Here is a 24,223-nt window from a genome sequence, read left to right on the forward strand (position 1 = left end):
TCTGAGAAACAAGTTACTTGACCATGAAACATTAAATGTGCCTTACTGCTTTGCTAAAACATGTTTCTAAATGAAACAATTTAACCAGTTAAGTTTTAATCTAAAGAGAAAGATTTATTAAGTTCATAGAAAGGTCAGATTTCTTCCCAAGCAGCTCTGACAACCTATCAAGCTTATCCAATACAAGGCTGAAGATGCAGGCAAATGACCTTATTAAAGTGGAGAAACCAAAACACAAGCAGATATTCCTTCACAAAATGTGTTTGCTTTTCAGGTACAAAATACGTAAAACCAAAAACAGACTCCAACACCACACTTTTAAACTTTTGTTTTTTAAAAATCCTGTTTATTAGGTCATGTGTAGGGGCAGAGCTTTCACAGAACACCAGCAAATCAAAGCAGTATGTACAATGCTCAACAACCTGAAGAGTAGACAGTGAAATGCAACTGCCCTTTTCTCTAACAATGGCAACAAAATGAAAAAAAAAAAAAAGTTTTTTTACCATGCTTGGGGTTTGAGCAAATTCTTTCTGTTCACAAACTCGAACCTTATCACACAAACACACACACAGACATACATACATACATACATACAAGGTAGCAGCTCCTTGCAGGTGGAATGGAGAGGTGTATGGGCACATATTTACAGTCTGGTGGACCAGAAGACTGTAGCTAGCCAGATTGAAAGCTCAGAAATGATAGCCTTTACTTCACCAGTCCGATCTTCTTGGCTTCTGTTTCATATATCAGTAACCTCCACATTTTTACTATGAAGACTTCTGCTTCTTCATCAAGAACCTAAAACACAGAGATCAGGGACATATGTACTTAGGCAACGTTCACAATGCAAGTCTTGACGCTCAATTACGATCTTTTGCTCAAATCAGATTCTTTTGTGTGGCTGTTCATACTGCCCTAATAATTAAAATGGGACCGCTATCAGACTTCTGTCTGAACGATTAAAGACCCCAAAGCAACCCGCATGCAGAGATAATTAAAAAAAGACGTTACAAAGCAGCGCACTGTTTACAGAAGTAATGGTGGATGTAATTGTTACTACAAGCGTTCAATAAAGCTTAGTTAAAAAAACAACCGTAACAGAGAATACTGGCATCTCTGTGTTAGCATGAAGTTGTTGAGCAATGGGAGCCGACAGTATTGAGACCAAATCATAAGAAGGTACGAAGATACAAGGGAAAAAAAACAAAAAAAACAGCCCAGCTATTATATAATCTGTGTACCTACCTACCTACATACACAAATCAAAACTTGGTAGGTATAATATTGACACTAGAAACCATTTTAGCATACATACCATAGCCACATCATCAAGAATCCCCTGGGGAGTGCTGTGTGCCATTATCTGGATATATAAAAAAAAAAATTACAAAAATCAATTGAAGTTATAAAGCATTCCAAAAACCAAAAAAATTTTTTTATATCTTCTAAAGAAATCAAAATGATAATTTTGTCTGAAAATGGTTAAGAGTTCTTTCAGTAAGTAAATACAAACCTTGGAGCAGACAAAATCAACCAGAGTGGGTTCCTCCTCCCCAATGTATTCAATAATCTTCTTATTAATCCACGGTCTAATTCGGCGATCCATCAGAGTCTATAAAACACGCAGCAAGAATATCACAGAACTTAATTAATATATTTAAGTAAATAATAATAAAAAAAACGTAATATTTTATTCTGGTTCTGAGACGTATCTTTACCGAATCGACCATAGCCCAATCCAAAGGGTAAGAGAAAAGTTCAGGCCTGGAGGTGGGAATCTTCTCAATAAGGCTCTTTATGTTCTTTCGTTTCTCCTCTGTGTTAACGCTGCCACCTTTGGCTGTGGAAATTTCCGCTCCGTCGAGTCCCAGACTCTTATCGTCATCGCCGTAGTCCAGAGGAACCAGTTTTCGTTTGCGAGGCTGCTCATCTGCTTCCTCGTCATCAAATTTGTTGAAGACACTGTCCACTGCTGCAAGCTTCTTCCGCTTTCCAGGATTGAGCTGACTGGGACTGTTGGTCGCACCTGCAGGACAAAACGACGCGGTCCATAGATTTAATCTGGCTCAAAGAGCAAGTCAGGTCAGATCAGGTAAGGGCCACCTTGTGTTTAGACTTTGCTACTGCACTCACCCAGTTTGAGACTGAGACCGATCTTGGGTCGGTTTTCTTCTAAAGGCTGGAGGTCGGGGGTGTTCTCCCCTGGAATGATTATCCCACAGGGGGATTCATTCCCAGGGGTGTTTGGAGTCACATTCCCACTAGAAGCAGAAACTGATGGGGCAATGGTGATCGGTCTCATGACGGGCTTCAGCTGAGGCTTAGCTTCTTGGGAGTTTTCACCATCATGATAGTCATCATCGTGCCTTTCATTAATGTTATCACCGTCATCAACATCATCATCATCATCTGAATGATGCTGGGGGCTGTGGGACTTTGGCTCAACGGGTCTCTCAGACCCTCTCTTCTCCCGCTCACGTTCTCGTTCACGTTCCCGTTCTCGTTCACGTTCGTGGTGGCGGTCCCGTTCGTGATGGCGGTCTCTTTCGTGATGGCGGTCTCTTTCGTGATGGCGGTCCCGTTCACGACTCTGCTCCTGTTCGCGGTGAGTTTTTTCCTGACTTACATCCTCTTCGGGTTCAAGGTTCAGAGGCGGCTGTCGCCTGCGCTCTGCTTCCTCCTCCATCTACATGAATACAAACCAGAGACACTCAAAAGGGAAGTTTTCCAGAACAAGTCTCAAGTCTGTTCTGCCAAGTCACGTACAAAGTCGTCTGACAAAAACTGAAATTTAAAGCTCATGTTTTGGACACACAAGTCAAATCTTTGAGGGATTAGTCCAAGTCAGCGTCAGATGTTTCCTACCTAATCCACCTTTCTTTGAAAGCTTTGTGGTCTACCCCATTATGTGGGTTAGAAATAATTATTAAACAAGAAAGCAGTGTCAATTGAGTGAGCAGAAGTGCTGCAGGAGCTCCTGCTGGCATGGAGGTAGTGAAAATCGCTGCAATAAGGAGGATTTACTCTGGTCTTGTTCCATCGCCAATCAGACTTCAACTTTGCCCTTTTTTTTTTTAAATCTTTTTTACTCTTGTGTGGAGTCTATGATAGGGTGTGTCACACTTACGTTGCAACTCTTTGATTGTTGGTCAATTGTTGGAATAAAAAAACGATCTGCACCTAAATATTTTAACCAAATTCAGGAGAAAATATGCCCAATGTTATGCTAATAAAACTTGCAGGATTTACCCTCTGCAGCTCAGCATCTGGGTCAGGGTGACCCTCAGCAAGAAGCCTCTGTCTGATCTCTTCCAGCTCCTCCTTTTCCCTCTTTCGATCGCGCTCGTCCATCTCTATTTCCTTTTCACGGTCGCGGAGTCGCTTTTGCAAAGCACTGCCTCTGTGGACGAGAAAACCAAATAGATGAAGCAATGACAACAGAGACATGGACATCCCTAAATGTAAGTTGAGAGAATTACCTGTAGTACTTTGGATCGTCCCGGTCATCGTCATAATCCTCAAGGAACTCTTTCAGTCTTTTGGCTTCTTTCATCTGATTTTAAGAACGCAGTAAAGCTTAAATGCATAAAACCACCAATAAATCGGTCCAAAACATTTCTCTTTAGCGCGATGTGCGTCGTGCGTACCATTTCACGCCGCCTCTCATCTTCCCTCTCGTTTTCTTTGTTGTATTCTCGAGCCTTCTTCCTCTCTCGGATCTCCCAGTTTTTGAGCCGCTTCACAAAGAAAAACAACAATTACTCCACGCCTCGCATAAACAGCAATGATGAAGAGATCTACCAGGGAGCAATCATTCATACGCAACACAAACAGACAAAGACAAATAGCTTTAATACTTCTTGGTAAGCAGCCTCCTTGTCTCTCAGCCTCCTCTCCAGTCTCCGCCGCTCGTACACGTCTTCCTCATCTTCTTCGCGGTCTCGTTTCTTCTCTTCTCTAGCTCTCTCCCTGCAAAGACACGGCGGGTCATTTGATAAGTTTCTAATATTCATGCAAGACCATACAACTCAGGACATGAAAATAAAATTACAACCTCTTCCCAAATAAGTTTGTTCAAAACATTCAAATTAACAAAATATACAATCAAACAAAATATTGATTTGGTTGTCTTTTTTTGTTACACATTATTCCTTACCGTGACATCCAATATAAATATCTTAACTGATTATTAAGGCACTAAAACCCTTTCAGCTCCAGTTAAACGTTAAACACACATGTGCTCCATTCATGTTGAGCTTCTTATGCTGCATCTGAATCATTCCTTCCTCAGGCTGGCTCAATCAGACAAACAACTTCAATGAATTACAATAGCAAAAAAAAAAATTAAAATAAATAAATAGTGTTCACAATGTTTTTAATTATTGGGGATTTTCTTTCATCTGCATACGGGCGAAATCATTTAGACTCAAAAATGTGCATGCACATGGTCAGGCAGTTCCTGGAGCCGGCTTTGTCTGTTAAGACTCAGCTCTGATGTTTGTTTGAGATTATTTTCTTGTAGGAAAATCTAACTGTGTTAAATTTTCGGAACATCAGACCCAAAATTCACCTAAAACTCAACAGGTAGATTGAAACTTGGACACAATTGGGTGTTTTGGACCGATCAGTCCCTTACAGCCCAGGGGTCCGTTCTTCGTACGTTGCTTAAAACATCCAAGATCAAATGACACATCCAAGATGATTTCATCCGGCTAATCATGATCCGGCTAAATGGGTTCTTCGAACACACCTGTTGTTTATGATTAGTATGGCTGAATTGAGTTATCTGAGACAACTGCGCGTTCATGCGTTTGTTTAAAAGGGGAAATGTATCGATAGTAGAAACATTGATCAGCAACGCTGCTATTGGCTGTTCAGCATGAACAAAGATCGCCCACAGTTTTTCTCCCAAGCAGAACACGAGCTTTTAATGGAAGGTTATGTCGAATTTAAGTCATTGATTAAAACACCTAAAAATCTGTTAAAGCCAGGAGAGAGCTGGCAAAAAGCAGCAGACAAATTAATGCGTAAATACTGTCCATGGTAGATGTTTCTATCACTTTAGAATTTTTGCATTTTAAAAATCTCATATTTACTTTGTTCTTTTATGTCAGCGCCTCCACAGGACCCACTAGAACATGGGGACAAGTAAAAGGGAAATACAAGAATATTCTACAAAATGGTAGCCTTTATTTATTATACTTTATTTTAAAAAGGTACTTGTTATGTCAAGAGATCCAAATTTCAGTGTCATTCCTTAGGCACGGGAAGTAAAGGACACGTGCAAACTGGGAATTTTAACAAAAAAAAAATCTTTATCCATAAAAAATTTAAATTTTCCTTTTCCAAGTCATCCACAGTTTACACGGTAAAACTGTATTGCTCCGTGTCTAGATAATCGATCCATAGTTTTTTCTAATACAATATACGGCTCGACAGGAAGCAAGCCTTTCAAAGTAAACTAAACTTCACAATAAAATGGCCCGAACAAATCTTCTAAAACAAAAAGCAAATCATCATACAAATAAGTTAAATATTTTAGATTTATGGCTCCAACACCAATTTTTCCTCTATAAAAGCCACTGTTAAATGATGTGCTTGTCTGTTTATAACAGCCACCAAGAAAATCTCTCTACAATGACACTGTCGCGCTGCGCTAAAGGATCCTGTCTATTGCGCAATACGCAATTAATTTGAAAAACTCTGCAAATTATTCTTGCATAATTTTCTCTGCAACAGGTTGCTGTCGTAAAAATGGACATGGCTACGGCAGACTTCCCTATCTCCTCCGCTTATACAGCCGTGATCTAATCTTGTTTACATGAAATAAGCCTGCTCTCGATCAGGCTTAAGCTGGCGCACATGTTGCCTTGACAACAAGTGCAGGATGTCTTTCGAAGAACCAAATGATCCGAGATCATGCCAAATCGTCAACAATGAAATCCTGCTAAATGAGTTAGCGACGTACGAAGAACGGACCCCAGATGTCACCAGAAGTCTTTAAATTTTCACTGCGTACACATCAGAGTACTGGATTCTTTTCATTTGATGGGATTTTTCTTGGGAGCTGGCAGCAGACAGAAATGTTAGGATATTTTGGCAGAAAAGTAGAATTTATCATTTTAGGAGACATTGGTGTCTGGTAATGTCACAGTCGAAGATCATTCTGACCACTGCGGCACATGCTGTAAAAGAAAATGCCGCCGTTCACAACATAGAAACCACAAGATGTTGTGTGGGTTAACTTTGATGCATTCTGGTTTATTTTGCCACACCTAAATGTCCAACACAGGTGAAGCATCGAGTTTCTCATTGCTGCTCACTGACCTGGACCTACTGCGAGCTTCACTGATGTCTCGACTCCTCTCCCGCTCCCGCTCCTTCGTCCTCTCGCGTTCTCGATCCCTCTCTCTTTCGCGCTCCCGCTCCTTGTCCCGTTCTCGCTCCCTCTCCCTCTCCTTTTCTTTCTCGCGGTCGCGCCGCTCCCTCTCGCGCTCTCGCTCCTTGTCCCTCTCCCTCCTTTCCCTCTCCAGCTCCAGTCGCTCCTTGTCTTTCTTTCCTTTTTCCTCTTCCAGTTTCTGCACGAGTCCAACAGGGGGAGGGAAAAAAAGGGGACATTCGTCACTAAATGTTAAAAACCAGAAAGGCCATCACTCACACTGACACAAAAACACACAATCAGCACATAATGGTGAAGGAAGCAACTGGGACTGCCTGTTTGGGGCATGATTACATACTACCAGGACTCATAGCCTTGGGACAGGACGGCTGCTCCAAGTCAGGAAGTCTTCCTAGCCTTGTGGTTCCCACCAGGAGGAGTGGTCCACCGCTCCGGCAGGTTTGATGTTTTTACATCTCAGTTCAGGTCACACTTACGTACAACTATTAGCTGAGCTCTGTTAGACCAACAGTGATGGGGAAATATGTAGAAGGTGTTGCAGGAGGAGAGGAAGTTAAAGTGGCGACTGGAATAACTTAACTCATTTCAGTTATGAAAAGTGCCTAAAACTTTTGTTTCCTCCAAGCTTCCTCTTAGGGCCTTCTGCTATATTAACTATTTTACTTTATTTACACAAACTTACAAAAGTATCCATCCCTCTTGAATTCTTTCACATTGTCAGATTAAAAGCAGGAGATTAAACTCATTTTTTAATTTATTAGAATTGTTAACAAATTCATTGTGAAGTGGAAGGACACGGTTTAATTTTTAATTTATTTTTTACGAATCAGAGAAGTATAGCTTGAATTTTTAGATTTCCTCCCCTTACTATGACACCCCTAAACGAAATCCTGTTGCTGTTCTCTCCAAAAAACATCGGCCTCCAGATGTGCAAAGCTGAGCGGTGAAAAGGGCTGAGTACGAATGTCCCGTTTTAATAACCTTATACAGTTTCTCCTCCTCGTCATAATTATGCTCTGCTTTGAAGTTGTTCTATTACATAAAATCCCAATAAAGCACAAGTCAGTGGAATCAGAAAAAGCTCAAGCGCTGTGAATCCTTTTGCAAGGCAGTGTACGTACCAGGGCAGTAAGCGGAGGATATCTGCTGATTATGCTCTGATGTAATAAGAGACCATTTCAATAAGCACTCAGCTGTGAGCTAAAAACATAGTGGTCAAATTCCATCCGGACATTTTTTTTTTTTTCCAAATCAATAAGCAGTCATGCAAATGGATGAACTGCTTGTTGAAAAAAAAAAAAATGTGTTTGACATTGATTTTATCAGCGTAGCGACACAAAAAAGTTGCAATAACTCCCCCACGTAGATAGAGGAATAAAAACTGACGCTAAAGGACCGTCTGCTTTGTGTCTTGGACTAAAGAGTTTTTATCTTGAATGGGCTTTTTGCCCAAAAAGCTTTTAGAGTCGGAGAATCTGCCAAGTCAACTCTGACGTTACCTAAGGGCACCGAGTGGATTAGCACACGTCACGGCTTTGCGCGGCAAATGGCCCAGTTAAACCAATGACATAATCAGTTCCGGTGTGTTTTTTCTCGTGATTATGTGAGATACAGAGAAGGGTCTGCCTAGCAGCAGTGTAGGAGAACCATATTTTAGGACTAAACTGTAATACAGAAGTAGTTTTCCCTCATTTATATAATCATACTTACATTTGCGCTTAATATTGACAAAAGTCTTTTTATGTAACCTCTTAATGAGGAGAGATTTAAACTGTCTATTGGTAACAAACATGATGGCATTTTGTTCTGAAGCTACAGTTGTGCAACTTACAGGTGATGAACTACGGATTCAGCACTTCTCTGCCCCTACACACCCTATTAGCTACATATGGGAGGAAAAGCAGGTCAGAACAGCCGTCAAACACTTCACTTCACAACAACTTTGATAGACATTTCAAAATCGACTCCTCCTTTACATTCATTGTCGAAACATTTATGAAACAGTTCATCTTTGCCACAAGAAAAGTAGAGAAGCCGTCTTACCTGATGGTTGTCTTCCTAAGCCTCTCACGTCTCTCCAACCCAGTTTAATAAAATAAATCAGGCAGACCCACAGTTCAAACGTGTGAGCTGAATTTATAAAAGTTCAACTTCTCATTTCTTTAGGGCTCAAAGAACTGTTTGAAACGTGGATCTGACAGGTAACCAAATGCAAAGGTTAAAATGAGAAAGGAAAAAAAAAGGGTGGTTGCTAAATGTTATTGTAAATCTATAAGCACGTGTGTTTTAGATTTCTATTTTAATTTGTTGTTGAGAGATCCAATATTAGGCAATCTATTTGCTCCAGCTAAGCCTCGATTTAGGATTTCTTTTTACAGAATACCAGGAGTTCACTTACACAAGCCAACTTAAGACTCGTCTTGACAGTTTTCCATCATCACGGCTACCTGTCCTGCTCCTCATTTAGTCCACCGTAACGTTTGACCAATAGTACCACAATGTCACTTCACACTGATGACATTTATGATTTGATATTGTCAAAGTGTCGGTTGATGCAAAGAAAAGACCGCCTGTGTGCGTCGGGACAGAACGGCTATCCTGATCTGAACTGCGCTTAAGGTCATCTCACTGTGTCCACTGTTAAATATCCGATTTATTCAGCAGATCAGTCTTTTAAAAATCCATTTGGATGTCTGAAACTGGTTTGACCTACCATTTAGAACATCAACATGTATGTGCGTGTGTTTTAAAACCACCATGACCTTACACCGCATCGGAAAAAATAATTTCTGGAGAGGTGCCAATCAGAGATTTTGTGGCCGGCTGATGATTTTGTGAAGCTCTGACGTGCCGAATCATATTTCTCTGTAAAAACTCTAAAGACTTCCCTCTAACTTGTATAAATTAGAGGGAACCCATATCACCGAAGATTTTATTTCTAAGTAAATACCATCTGCGTCCAGTTTAGTATTTGGGAGATTTACTGCCATGTGACAGATTGATAATAGCTACGTCTACATGAACAAAAGTAATCGGAATAAAGGGCTGATCTGAATAAAAATGCATCATATATTTATATATATATATATATATATATATATATATATATATATATATATATATATATATATATATATACTGAAAAGTCAGTGATTCGATGCAATTAGCTGGGTTCACTTAGACAAACGTATTTTACTGATTAGAATAACAAAACAATTTGTAGAATGTATAGTGTGTAAACTGTATATACTTTGGAGTGAGTTTTTATTTGTAGAGTGCCTTGAGATGACATTTTTTGGGTATAAAAATGAACTCATATGAATTGTTAAACAATAGGTTCATTATTATTGATTCTTTAAGTGAATATATCCGTAACATTTCCTGTTGACGTGTTAATGTTGCAATCGTGTGAATATACGCATTGACGAAATATACTCCTCTCAATAATCTGTATGAAGTTTGCAAATTAGGCTCCCCAACCAGAGAATTTACCTTTCAGATTAATTTTAGAGATATTTGATAGATTTTAGACTGAGAGTAACAATACATTCCATTTAATGATGATTATTTTTATTACAAAAATATAATTAAGTCACTACAGATAAACAATCCACTTTTCAGGAGACGTTATTCACTTCTCTACACTTTGTTCGACTGGAAACTGGGACATAATGATTGATTCTAGTTATCAGCTGATTTTTATGATGCATCATATACACTTCTGATTGAATTATTTTCTTTTAAATATAGATTTGTTTATATACCTTCAGCTTTCTTTTTTTTTCTTAGCTGGGATTCATTAATATCTCAAGAGGAATGAAGCAATAAAAACGTGTTAAAAGAGAGAAGAGGAAAAGCAACATACCTTGTATGTCTTCAGACCACAGAGTGCTGTGGAGAGGCGCTCCCTGCTTTAGTAAGGCTATCAGCTGCAGTTTAAATCGCTGCAGTGGTTAGACTCTGTGCGTAATCAAACACAGAATTACCTATCTCAGGACATGCAGAGGTTTACTGAGCTGCCCAGTGCTTTTTGATCATGGCAGAGCAACACGCATCTGAAAATGGAGCGATTCGTCCCGATATTGTAACAAGTTATAGACTACAGGAAGAAAGAAAGCGAGAGCCAGTTGCCCCTCTGCAAACCCACCAGAAGGGAGCGCCCGGTAAGATTCAAGAAGAAATTAAAGAGCTTACCTACATCCTATCCGTGCAACCTTTTCCAAAGCTGAGACTGTGAGATTCATCTTGCTCTAGTCACCAAATGAACTCTACCATATTGGTGGGGTTTAATCAATAGATTAGCTTTATTTGGAATTTAACATTGCGTCCATGCACTCTGTGAGATGAATCTAGCTTACATCAAATGAAAGCCTTTAGGCTCAAATCAACATAGCGAAGAATGATTAACTTTGGACAGGTTTGATATCACTGGAACCATGAAGCACTCATTTTTTTTTAAACAGCAGTATTGGAGCCCTACAAACATGTAAGTAGTTGTTTTTTTTTAATAGCTGGAATTTCTTAAATTCTTGACTTGTCCTTTTAAAAAGGGTGACTATTAAGTCGAATTTGGTTGACAGTAACAAAAGACTGCTATGAAGTGTAGATCCACTTCCTGTAGAGGGATTTTTAAATCAGAATGTGGGTTTTCTTCTCATTTACGTAGTAACAACAGCAGACTGGTGCGTTACCTTGTGTGTGTCTCTGAATTTGCTGATCTCTCTGGATATAAGGTCTCTCTTGTCATCCTCCAACTCCATTGCATTGATATCCTTAGAAACAGGTAAAGATGGATTCGTAAACAGAACAAGCATGGGAAGTTTACAATAAAAATTGTATATGACACTATATGACACTTCAACTACCTCCTCTTTCTTCTCTCTGCGCTTTTTGTTGCGAGGCTGACCGTCAGAGTCTTGTGAGGGGGCGTTGAGCTCGCTGGAGTACTCTCGGATGAGGACGTCTATCGCCCCTTTCACAACCTGGTCCCGACGCAGAGTCTCTTCGTCAAGAACCTCCTCGTCTTCCTCTTCGTTTTTTGACCCGTCTGTGGTTCCCTGAATGCCAGAACATGGAAAATGTTTTGAAACTTTAAAATACTTTCTAAAAAAGATCAAATTGTCCATTCGACGTCTTCTAATGAAAAGGGGAACACGGTACCCCATTGGCACTCCTCTTCTTGGCCTTCCACTCATCCAGCTGGGCCTTGGTCTTAGCGTCGACCTTGACCAACAGCTTCTTGTCCCCTAAGAGCAGCTCGTGCAGAAGTCGCAGAGCTCGGAGCGTGGATTCAGGCTCCTTATATTCACAGAATCCAAACGCTTCCAGGTGTCAGGGGCAGAAAGGATCAGTTATGTCCAAAATATTTATAAAAAAAATAATGGAAAAAAAAAAGAAGGGAAAAAAACATCAAATTTGGAATAAAAACAAGTCTTATTGTTTTTTAGAAGACTAAATTAACATTTTCTTCATTTAAAAAAAAAACTATCATGACAATAACAAAATAAAATAAACATCTTAATAGTAATGGGTCTCAAACCTAGGCAGCATAACAAAACTGAAGAGCAGAGTAGAAACAGAAGTGTATTTTTATATTACCTTGAAGTTTCCCAGAGGCACCTTGGACTCTTTTCCAGCTCAGAACAATTCCACATTTCTATTATGAACAAGAACAAAAACAACATGCTTTAATTCTTTGATGAAAACTTATTTAACGATAAGCCTTTGATCAGATAAACAGCCCCAATCAGACATTTACACGCAGTCATCATGAACATGTCATAACTGTCTTATTGTTTTGGACTTTTATGATGTATTTAAAATGTTCTTTTTCATGCTGGGAACAGCAAGAATTTGGTGCACAATTTTATCTTTGGCAGCTTATTCTCATCCCAGGATCAAATATAAAAATTAAGCAATATAAATAATATATATAGTAAACATTTTTTCAAAGCATAAATAAAAAAATGCAATTTCTGGTGAAATTGGACAACCCCCATGCATTTCCTTTAAAAAGGGCTAAAATTACAAAACGTGTATGACATCAGGAGCACATCCTGTTTAAACCTCGGACATCAACCGTAGGGTCCTGACTGCTCAGGTGAGAATTGTCCGAGGCCTTCAAAGAGAAGGCTGTAGCAGCTTAGAAATCTGGTAAGGGATTTAATGACATCTTAAAACTACTTGAAATCAGCCATTCCACCATACAGAAAACAGTCTATAATTAAAAGAGCTTCACAAGAACTGCAAACATCCAGAGGTCTGGGTCAGCATGAGACCTACAGCAGGTTCTTGATGTGGTTCACATCAAAGTGCATCTCTGTACAACTTGTTCTCTAATAAAAAAAAATAATAAAAAGGCCAGACTGAAGTTTGCCAGAAAGACCCTAAACAAAGTCTAAAATGGGACACCTAGATAGAGCTCATGTGTGGTATAAACCCCTAAAAATAGGGAGGGCATTGTTAGGCTGGCTCACTTTGAGATGTTTGGTCACATGTGAGAAGGTGTGACTTAGTTAGAGTCACACCTTTTGGGTTCATTTTAAAACATTTTTTCTGGCTTTCCCATGCCCTGAATGACTGAGAAGCTTCGTCAGCATGTTGTATTATCACTCCAAGACCCAAAAAGAACACTTTAAATAATTCAGCCCTTGCAAGATATGTACGTGGAGGTCTGCAGTTTAAGTTGAAGCCTAAGGGAATGCCGATCACCCGTAACCACCTCTAAGCAGCAGCAAGTTTTTTTTCCTTATTAAAAGCAAAGCTCAAAAACGGATTTTGTCCCTCATTTTAGAAACTAAAACTAAATATTATATAAATTTATTACACATGGAGTGTCATTTTTTACATTTTTACATGTGAAGCAAATAAATTAAGAGGCACCAAAAGTATGTGTTTGGAAGAAATAATAATAAATAAATGGCAGTTTTATTCCAATAGATTGGGAATGAAAAACTCACGGCTAGAAGCTGCCTGACCAACATGTCCGACGCTTTTTCAGAGATGTTCCCCACAAACACCGTGGTGGTGGGGCCCACGCTCTCGTCTGCGTCCTTGGCTCTGATGAGGACAGGGTCCCTCTTCGTTGTCACCGGCTTTTGTGAAACAGTAACTGCGGTCGGAACCAGAACCTGGACAACCAGTGCACATTTTAGGTCTATTTTTTTTAATCTTCTTTAAAGAAATGAAAACATAAAACAATATTGTTAAGACAGAAACATATATGCTCAATGGGGTCATCTGGTTGTGACTCACTGTGGGTCCAGGGGTCATTACACCCATGTGAACTGGAATCATGGGAGTCCCTGAAAACGAGGATGAAAATGCAGTTATCCCTATGCTGATCATAACAAACAATACGTTGTAAAGTCTAGATGTTCATCACAGCCACGAACCAACCAAGTTTACAGCAAACTACTTTGATTCATGTTTTGCCCTTTGTTTATAGTATAAACCTTTGTGATATAAGAAATAGTCTCCCTATATTTTCATTACAAGCAAGGTTTATTTGCAGTAACTCTAGATGGGATTATTTACAGACCCGTTCCAATCTACTTTCATGTCTCTATGCATTTAAAATGAAAATATTTCAGATTGTTTATTGAAAACATTACAATTTTAGAATCTTTTATGTGAGGTATCCAGTACATTCTGGACACATCTTAAATTACATTTCTGACTTATTGAGAGTGGAGCTAAGCTGACCTTTAGGCATGTAATGTGCTATTTTGAGTTCCCACAAAAAATGATTTTCAATTTAACTTGAATCATAGTTCTCAATCAATGAGCAGACATTTGCTCATTGTCCCTTCCCCTGGAATTACACCCCAGTTATGACTACTCTTAAAATGTGAATTGAAATATAGTTATATGTACAGACGACTTTTTTTGTTACCAGTTTTATTTCTTTTTAATTCTGTACAGCAATTTGATCAATCTGTGGTTGTTGTAAAGTTCTTTAGAAATAAAATATGATTATATGTTGTGTAACATAAATGAAATCAGTCCATTTGCACAAACAGAAGCAAGAAAAGTATATTATATATTAATAGTATATTTATTTAATCAAAAGACTTTTTTCCTTAAACGGCTGCCTAGTTAATAATGTAAATATTTCGCTGGGGCCTCCAGTGCCTTTTCCTTTCTGGTTCATGAAAAAAAAAAAAAAAAAAAAGAACGCTTGACGTTTGCACATTCATGGCAGGTTTTCTGTTGAGGAAGGAGAGTGCCGGTTTCTATCCATCATTTTATGTAGCACCTAGTTGGAAGGCGGACAGGCAGGTTGTAAAATGCTTTTTATTTGTACTGATAAAGTTTATTCATTATATGTAAAGCAAGTTTTTTGACCAAGCTAACGCTAGTAAGTACATCCCTTTATGGTGTGGCTAGCTAAATGTGTGGGGTGTATGTGTATGATATAATGTTTTATTTTATTTTCAGTTCATACGGTGTGTTTATGGTGTTGTATCATTAAATAAATGGGTTGGAATACCGCACCCCGATCCATCAGTCCTTATTATTGAGTGCATCGTCTGAATAAAGTCTGGCTACTACTTCCTATGTAATGATGTTAGTATTGCTTTGAAAAACCTCAATGACAATTATGCCGAAGGTATACAATGTTTCCCCTTTCTTCCTTCTTTCTTCCACTTAGTTTTCCTTTAATTTCACAGAATACAGCTTTATACAAGCAGCCATCTTCTGTCTCTCTTATTTATCGATCTGTCTCCATTGTGGAGATTTATACATGGTTATATTTTGAAGGCTGCCAGCCTTTCTTACTTCCTACTACTTGATTGAATGAAAATCTCTTCAAAATTCAGATCTGTCGAGTTTAGAATATCTTTGAGCGTAACTTGATTACATTTTTATTTTGTTACATTTGGGTTCTGTTTCTGATCCATTCATGAGGTTTATCTAGCAACAAAAATGTGTTTTCCAAGAATAAAGCATCCATCTTATTTCAGTGATGGACTCAGGAAGGTGGATTTCTGTTTCCAACAGACTTAAGGTGATTTTCAACAATCAAAGCAAACTATATTTTTGTAGGACATCTGAAAATGACTGTAGAGCCGTTTACTTGTTGAGAACGTGCTGCTTTGAGCGTTAATGTTTATAATCATCCAGTTTAAACAGACGTAATGATCCTCATATTTATATCAGGCAAACGTTCTCGGTATATTGATGCAATCTGGGAACCACCTGAAATAAACAAATGCGTCCTTTTTCAGTTGTAACAAAAAAACAGACAAAGGACGCATTTATCTCATTGGATCCCAGGCTAATGACACAAACGATGCTAATTCTGTCTGGGACACTTTTCTGTCATTTCTGATGGGGTTTCTCTTTAATCACCCCCCCCCCCCCATGTTCCCCCATCAGAACAGACTCCACCGACGTCTTTACCACCAGCAGACGTTCCTGACTCTGTGGGAGTTTCTAGTGCAGCCGTCCTCAGAAAAGGGGTCCGCTTACAAAACCCAGAAATATTTACCAAGGCAGGTAAAAATATGTGGAGACTGAGCGCTCTCTCACCTGGCGGGAGTCAGCGTGAGTTTACCTGCGTGTGAATGCAGGTGAGTCTGAGCTAGAAATGAAGGAGCAACGACTTAGCTTAGGAGAAACATTAAAGGCAGCTGCACACTTGGTTGTACCACGCAGACTTCCCGCCAACATTTTAAACTCCATAGTTGGGCGAACTTATTGGCCATTTCCTACATTTCCCACAGCAGACGCCCACCGTACACCTGTCGGTCAATGCTGCAGAGAGGCTGACGCTGCTGGAGCTTGCATGTCGCTTACACGCTCATAAAACTGAGTTCTGCATGTACCTGTCCACAGACTCATATTATGTCGGAGCCTAGAGACAGAAATAGCTCAGGGTGCGATCTGTCGCTATTTAGAAAGACTACTTTTAATAAAATTAACTGTGACCACGCACAGAACACAGACAGGAAAACATGGAAGGGGGTACATATAGGGCCATCGCAGAATATATTCTGTGAGAGCTGGAAAAGACTTGAGGCTGAGGCGGGTGACGGCTTAAAATTGTATCTGTGCATCCTTTTCCATGCACGTCACAATCAGGTGTGCCGCCATGAATTTTGGCAAAAAAATAAATAAATCTAAATCATCCCAAAAGCTCATATATATGAATATAATTCTCTTTTTGGGCCCTTGGAATTATCCTAACTTTTCCCCACCCCTGGTCACAATTATACAGCACCCCTTTTGTGTCAGACATGTATGACATAAATTCCCAGTGGGATGTATCAAAACATCGTGGATGGAAGGTGGGAAGGAGCAGACACGTTAAAGAGCTCTTCCTGAACTAATGATTAACCGGTTCACCTGCTCTTAATCCCTGCTACAGTGTTACTGTTCGTTCCCAATGCCGCTGTGATGTTCGTGTAAATGACCGAGCTGTCATTTTAGTACCTGGAGGAACCGGAGGAGCAAAGCCTGCATACTGAGGAGGGGGGATCCCAGGGGGTAGCTGAGGGATGCCAATCGGTGGGCGGTTGATCGGAGGAGAGTAGGACATCCTGATAAAAACCTGCAGGAGGGGGTTAAAAACAAAACATGATTTATTAGTGACAAAGAGGACACTGCTTTCCGTTTCCCGTACAGGTCGAACAAGTTACTAGATTCACAGCAATGCTAATCCAATACAAAGAAGACAACCGAAGGCTACAGCAACAACATACTAAACAGGCAGCGACGGCGCTCGTCCACAATGCTCCGCTACGTCTGCTAGCTAAGTTAGCTAGCAGCAGCTAACTCGGTAGCCCGCTGCTAGTTTAGGTTTAGCGGCTGCGGCGCTCGTGAACTGATTTACTCACCCACGATTTAATGCAAAGAAAAGAAAACGGCCTCCAGCTTTATGGTCTCACCGCATACAAAAAGCTCCCCCGAAACAACTCCAGACAGAGGGACACACGGTTAAAGACGAATGTTGTAACAGGCACCGGTGGGCTAAAGGAAACCCCTATGGTTGAGGGAAAAACTGGGAAAGGAATCATGGGAAAGCACGTCGGGGAGGGCGGGGAGGGGGTTATGCCCTCAGCGCTGACTGTCAGGCTGCCTTCACGCCCGCGAGGAACACATGAAAAGGTTACTTTTTGCTCCGCATACATGAAATTGGAGCAAATACATACATAAAATGATACAATCACTTTAGTTAAAGCACGACAAATTTAAATCTGCAAGTATATGCACAGGTTTGTTTCAAGACGAAATGTGACGTAGTGACGAGCTCTGCCCTGACATGTACGTTTTGTCCCCCAGCCACCCGGGATATATGGCATGATCCCTGACTGCCTGAATAAAAAACAAATGGACCCCTTCTCTGGTGTTGAAGATCGGTTACCCAAAAGGTTCTGAACGCGGATTGGAAGTATTGGGCCCATGAAGTGTAGACAGAACAATCACTGTAGTAGGGATCAAATGGGTCGGCCAAGCCCCAGACTATAAATACGCTTTTGCGAATACGTTTGAAGTTTACCCTGACACAACGCCCCCTGAGCAAAAAACACCTCGGCTGGAGTAGGAGAGCAGTACCTATTTTTAGACACATGGTGGCGCCAGTCTGATGGGTTTTCTCGCAGCGGCCTGTTTCTTGCTCGATAACATACATGTTGAAATAGCGAACGAATATACTTGATGTTGTACTTCGTTGCTTCTCGGTTCTGCTTATGTCATTCTGCTACAAATTGCCACAGAACAGCGTTCAATGGCGGGTCATCCAAGGTCAAGTTCAGGTGGGCCTGGGTGTGTGAAGCAGGGAGGACAGCAAAGGACAACAGAAGACCTTTCCATTTCTGCAAAATATTATGCTCATTATAGACGTCGCCAGACTTATTCTACTGATTTTATTGCCACATGTGACGCAGGTTGTATGTTCTGTACCCCTGTAACCTTCACCATCAAGTTTCTTCCAACCAAATGCACTTCTAACAACATACTGACGAAAGCTCTACCTGAAAAGATGTGGGGGTCCACATTCTTCGCCTGAAATTTTAAAGGAATGATGCACAATGCTGTTTGACACAAATGGTTTATTTGTCATGATCTTGTGTCCCAGGGTAGCTTTATGTCTTGCAAAACCCCTGGAGGTTTTACAGTTCTATGATGTAAGATATGTATAAAAAAAGAGAAAGAAAGAAAGAAAGAAAGAAAGAAAGAAAGAAAGAAAGAAAGAAAGAAAGAAAGATATAATAATTTATCCCTTTTCTTGGACATAACTGTTTTTGCATAGATTACATTGTGAAGCCACCTATGTTCAAAGTGCATTATATGGTTCTGAATATTTGATAGCCCCCACATACATGTTAGAAAAAATGCCCATTTCAACTCTAAATAGGCCTTTTTGACTAAATGGACTCTTAACTCTACATTTGTAGGAAAAAACAACTTGAAGCAAGCCATTTGATCTATAAACTTTTATTAAAGGTTTATAAAGTCTTTTATTGCATTTATCTGTGTACCTCTGTGTTTTATTATGTTTTATCTGTCAAACTTTGGGATTATTTTTTATCAGTGAAGAGTGCTATAAATAAAATTTAAATATGTACCGACTTAACCTTAGTTGGAAAAAAAATTTATGAATTTATTTATTTATACATTTTATGTGCTCTCTTATGTATGTTCTGTACAGTTTTTTTTTTTTTTTTTTTTTTTTTTTTGGTATTTGGAGAATACTAACAACAAAGTCAAAATACAAGGGTAAGACATTTAATTTAAAGGATCATCAAAATGAAAAGAAAAAAAAAAGCTAATTTTGGAAAATTCAAAGTCAACCCATTCTGTCCCAGCGTGGTTTTATTTGTACAAAACATCCCGGCTTCTACTGTACGTAAAAGTTTTCATCATCACATTTTACAGACAGCTAATGAAGTTGGCGGATGGCCTGCCAAGTCTGACTCATCCAGAATTTATGTGACTTGGTGGATTAAGAGCTGTAGGTCATGAAAAATAAAATCTGCTTATTTTAACTTTTTTGATCACGTTCATTTAACATAAAATCGTGCCTGGTTTTGTTTTATTTTATTTTTTTCCTTTCACAGTGTGTAAGTGAGTATTTTCACACATACAAATATAAAACCTACAGGGAAAAAAAAACACACACATATAAAGTCATGTGCTTCCGTGTTTTCATGACACCTCTGGCACCGGGATTTTCGGGCATGTGTACACACAGGTCTGGCCCCGGTTGGATGGGTTACTGTACTGCCAGCAGGCCCAGCAGTCTGGAAAATTCCACTTCGATGACAGGGCAATACAACGTTTCACGGCTCATGTTAAAAAAAAAAAAAGAGTAGCTCTCGGCCTACATTACTCTAAAAGAAAGACACGCCCACAAAACGATCCCACCTCTTCTGACGGCTGCCATTGGCCAACCCGAAGGCGTGTCATTCAACGTGACGTCAGGGAAGATAAATAAAACCCAACGAGCGCCGGAGATAAACACGAGTCGCAACACCTGGGTTGCTATAAACACAGAAATAGGTTGGGTGTCGGAACTCGCCGTTGTTTGTGTAACTAAATTAGGGCGCGATCGCTCCGTCCCCGCCCACCTCCGCCCGCCAGCTCATGAATATTAAGCGCACACCGGCCCAATAAGACTCGGTCCCCTCCCCTCTCCTGCGCCAGCAGCATCCTGAAGCGCAACGTCTCAGCCGGCTTTCATCAGAACTCTTTGCTCTGTGATCGGAGACTCGGAGGATTTTGTTTTAGGGGTGGGAGAGAAAAAGGCAGAAGAAAATGGCACTGAGAGGACCGCTTTCCCGTCTTCTCCGAGCTCACCTCAGACACACCACCCAGCAAAGCAGAGCCCAGTCCGTGGCTGTACTGGGAGCCCCGTTTTCAAAGGGACAGGTAAAAGCCTCCTCACTGGCAGCCTCACTTTTTTTTTTAGCCTCTCGTTTATTGAGTGTTTGTCTCTTCATCACATTATTTATTGATTTTTTTCTTTTTGTACTTTTGGCGACAGAAACGAGGAGGAGTGGAGCACGGCCCCAAAGCGATCAGAGATGCGGGTCTCATCGAGAGGCTGTCCAGTTTGGGTAGGTGAAAAGCGAGGGAAGGTCGCAAACGGAGCGGAGTTACGTAACGAAAGATGTCCGTTACACAAAGGAGCCAGCGAGGGTTTTAAGTTTCTTCCTCCGCTTTTCAGCTCAACTTGTTACATCACCGCAGCGGGGAGGCACGAACAGACGCGTTTAAACGTGAAGCGCGCTTCCCGTCTGGTTTAATCTGATTTAGTCTAACTCTCCTTTGAGCCGGCAGATGACACATGGTGAGCAGCATCCGCGCAAGGTGCTCTCTCTCTCTCTCCCTCTCTCTCTCTCTCCCAGTTGGCTCGATCCGAAACTCGGCAGCAGTCGTGCGTTTTTTCTGGTTGGCTGATTTGACTTTCTGTCACCGTCGCAGCCGTACTCGACGTTCCGACGACCGGTCCTACCCGTCAGTCCGCCCTGCCTTGCGTCACGGCGCGGCGCACTGCCAGTATACGGGCCCGTGCGCCAGCGAGGAGGCGATCGGAAATAATGCAAGCCCACTGTATGCGCCACGAGGCCGTGCGTCACGGGCTCGTACATCAGAACGACTGAGACACAACAGAGGAAAACACGCGGAAGCCTCGGTCCCCACTCACGATGCAGTCATCGCGGCTCATCTGCGATGCAGACAGAGGTCCGCGGGGAGTAACCAGGGGTGGTGGAATGTGATGCATGTCAATGAGTTCAAAGGAACTCAGACTCTGGAAGTTTGAAAAGAAAAAGATCTTGGAATTGTATCTGTTCACAAATTCAGTAAGTGAATTTCACTGTGGGGGGGATTTAAAGACTTATTTTAGGAAGTCCCACTGTGAGGCGAGGATGTTGCAAATTGTGCTGGGGGCGTAATTTCCCTCACTTGAGAAAGAGAGACGGGTCTCAGGACAATCCTGGAAGAGAGCCTGGTGGTTGCAAAAGACTTTGAAGCTGTTTGGAGGTTTAAGCTCAGTCAGCACAATCACCCTAAATACACAATTAATTAACTTTTTTAAATCAGAGCATTTTCTATGTGTTAGAGTGGCCAAGTCAAAGTCTGGGCCTATAAGTCCTACAGAGAATCTATGAGAAAAGAGTTGAAAATGGAAGCTCGGATGTTAACCATCTGAACCCACGGAGGCGTAGCTGGTCTGCACAGAGGAATAGCTGTGAAAAACTTCTAGATGTATACCCTAAAACATCTGCAGCTGTAATAGCGGTAATAGGAGAAGCAGACGATCCACTCTGCTTCCTCTCCTTGGCGTTATCACTCTTTCTTTTTTGCGAAGTCGCTGGCTTCGTCATTTTTGTTCAAAAACCGTCGTGATCGAGGCGTAAATGGTACTGAAGTCGTAATAACATTGTTCAGTTTATCCTCACAAAGCGGCGTGTAAAACATTTCCCCTGACAACAGCAGTGAAGATGTGGCATTTATTAGAAAAGACTGAACTACCTAAAGCTAAACACCAGCATTTGGTGAGTTCTTTATTCAACACAGGACCTGGCGATATGTTTATGCACAACTGCACCTCAAAGACAACTTTTTATAGTGTAAAATACAACGTTGCTGTGCGATACATTGTTTGCCAATTAACCAATAAGAAATTTGAACTGCAGCTCAACCAAGACCGGTTGTGTCATGCTATGGGGCAGATCCACTTACAAATAGACGTTTTCATAAGAAACTACAACAAGACTGTACATGTAAAAGAATGAGTGTAAAAAATATAGATGCCTCACACACGTATGATGAACAATCATTTAATAAAAAGCTTTTAAAAGTATTTAAACTGCAACTAAGCACTGTAGCAATGTAGACAATAATCAGGCCGGCTTTGGCGAACTAAGGGAGGTATAGGGAGGGGCTCTAAAGGGACCCCACAGAGTGTTACACAGAAATACTGATATTTTCCGTCTTAGCTAACTTCAACACCACCCATCCAATAATGGCAAGAAATGACGTGAGTCAAATATGCACAGCACAAACGTGGTCTCTATTCGTCTGAAATTCCAGCTAGCTAGTGATACTGCCTGCTTATAATCGCTAGGTCACACATTTGGGCCTGAACGCTGAGTCAGCTGATACAGGACCGTGACCGGGCCGCTTCATGAGTCAGGGAAACGAGAGCATGCTGGTTGACTTCAACCCCCCTAAAGTCCGTGATGCTGGAACTAGTAGTTTTTCCTGTAACCGGCAAGGCAAGTTTATTTATTTAGCACGTTTCAGTAACAGGACGATTCATAGTGCTGTACACGAACAGAAAAAACATTACAGAGGGAAATATTACGCATAGGAAAAAAATATTCCATTAACAAAGGAATAAGCTAAGGGAGCCCTTGACTAGACTTCTTTAGTTATACTTTAGTTTAACAAGCTTCATCACTAACGGTCAAAGCTTAATTGTTTCTATTCATACATTAACAAACATACGGAGAGTGTAAAATCACAGCACTTACTTGTGTCTGATGATAATAAGAAATAAACTGGGCTAAAGTAATTTTATCCAACTTCTCTAAAGCTACAACTAGAATAACTTCTTTTGTTTAATTGTAATAAGAATAAGTAAGCCCTTGAGTAGACTTCTTCAGTTTCACTGGAACAAGCTTCATCACTAATTGTTTCTATTCATAATAAGAAATAAACTGGAAACTGGTGGGTTGCTGGTTCAGACCCCGCTCCGACCATTTCAGTCGTTGCGTCCTTGGGCAAGACACTTCACACGATTTCAGTGAGTGAATTTTTAGTCCGAAATATTGGCTAAAATCCATCCAAATAAAAAACATTTGAAAATTATTACAGACTGGTGGTCTGTCCAGGGTGTACCCCGCCTCTCGCCTATTGACAGCTGGAGATAGGCACCAGCACCCCTCATGACCCCATCAGGGATAAGCGAGTTAGAAAACTGATGGATGGAAAGTTCTTACTTTTTGAGTGTGTCTGACTGTATTTCTATAAATAAATGAGAGAAATGAGTTAAGCACCTGTGAGGTCTTTATGAGACGATATAATAGCCTTCATAGCGGTATCGGATTTCAAACCGGGCCGGCCCGAAAGCAACGGTTGCCAACTTATCCATGCGTCTTCGCTCTCAGACATCAGATGAAACCAGAGGCAAAAGTTGCGCCATTCTGAAAAATGCAGATCAGCTTATGGCTTCTCTATGTAACAGAAGCTCCAGCGTGGTTTTAAGGGTTGTAAACAGGGTTGGGTTTTAGAATAAGTGAAGTAAAAGTTACCCAATTCATTCCTCGTGTGTACCCAGCTATATTTTGCATAGGAAGGTTTCTGAAATAAGGCGCTAGATAAGTAGGTGGGTCCTTGTAAAATGATCTAAACTGGCAGAGATTTTTCAATGGAAATTTTTCTCGCGTCTTTGAAAAATCTAATTAACAGTTTCGCAAACCTACCGGCGAAAGATCAGAATAAAACCTGAATTTATGTTTAAGTTTAATAAAAAAAAAATAGCCCTGCGTTGTGTTTTATGTGTTTATATGCTAATCTGCCACCCCGTTCAGGCCAAGATGCTTTTGCATGATTATCTAATGGTTGCTAAGAAAAACAAATTAGAAAAATACCTGAAGAATTATGAATTAAAGTCTTTACGTCCCCTTTCATAATCTATAGATAGACAATGGCAAGCATGTTATGTAATTAAAACGGGAAATGCGAAAAGATGGTCTTGAAGCCTTCTTTGTCAGAAGACCTCAGTTCAGGCAATGCGACTGAAAATGAGCCTCCTGGTTTCCCCGGTGGTGAAAAAGAAATCTAGCTGCAGCGACAGGAATGGAGTCC

General features: G+C 40.6%; 2 protein-coding genes across 2 annotated transcripts; one reads left to right on the top strand and one right to left on the bottom strand.

Moving 5' to 3' along the window:
- Positions 1-197: 197 nt before the first annotated feature.
- On the bottom strand, positions 198-17,429 carry rbm25a (RNA binding motif protein 25a). The gene is made up of 18 exons (XM_012872303.3): positions 17,242-17,429; positions 16,838-16,955; positions 13,655-13,704; positions 13,360-13,530; positions 11,999-12,056; positions 11,561-11,721; positions 11,266-11,457; positions 11,092-11,172; positions 6,328-6,578; positions 3,858-3,969; positions 3,648-3,737; positions 3,480-3,553; positions 3,250-3,400; positions 2,134-2,686; positions 1,719-2,026; positions 1,514-1,612; positions 1,316-1,363; positions 198-798 (listed from the first exon to the last, which is right to left on the bottom strand). Exons 2-18 carry the CDS (start codon positions 16,941-16,943, stop codon positions 706-708), a joined length of 2,598 nt encoding a protein of 865 aa, XP_012727757.2. The 5' UTR covers positions 16,944-16,955; positions 17,242-17,429; the 3' UTR covers positions 198-705.
- Positions 17,430-20,058: 2,629 nt separating this feature from the next.
- arg2 (arginase 2) lies at positions 20,059-20,463 on the top strand (the record flags this gene model as incomplete). Its single annotated transcript, NM_001309991.1, is given in 2 exon segments — positions 20,059-20,275; positions 20,391-20,463. Coding segments are annotated over 2 exon segments (187 nt in total), but the record flags the coding sequence as incomplete, so codon positions are not given.
- Positions 20,464-24,223: the final 3,760 nt, after the last annotated feature.

The sequence above is a fragment of the Fundulus heteroclitus genome, chromosome 19, assembly GCF_011125445.2.
Source record: "Fundulus heteroclitus isolate FHET01 chromosome 19, MU-UCD_Fhet_4.1, whole genome shotgun sequence".
Classification (NCBI taxonomy): Eukaryota; Metazoa; Chordata; class Actinopteri; order Cyprinodontiformes; family Fundulidae; genus Fundulus; species Fundulus heteroclitus.

Coding starts and splice junctions, on each gene's coding strand:
- rbm25a (XM_012872303.3), bottom strand. CDS start 16,943: ATGTCCTACTCTCCTCCGATCAACCGCCCACCGATTGGCATCCCTCAG. Junction 11,722..11,998: donor TGCCTCTGGGAAACTTCAAG/GTAATATAAAAA, acceptor GACACCTGGAAG/CGTTTGGATTCTGTGAATAT. Junction 11,458..11,560: donor AGAAGAGGAGTGCCAATGGG/GTACCGTGTTCC, acceptor TCTGGCATTCAG/GGAACCACAGACGGGTCAAA.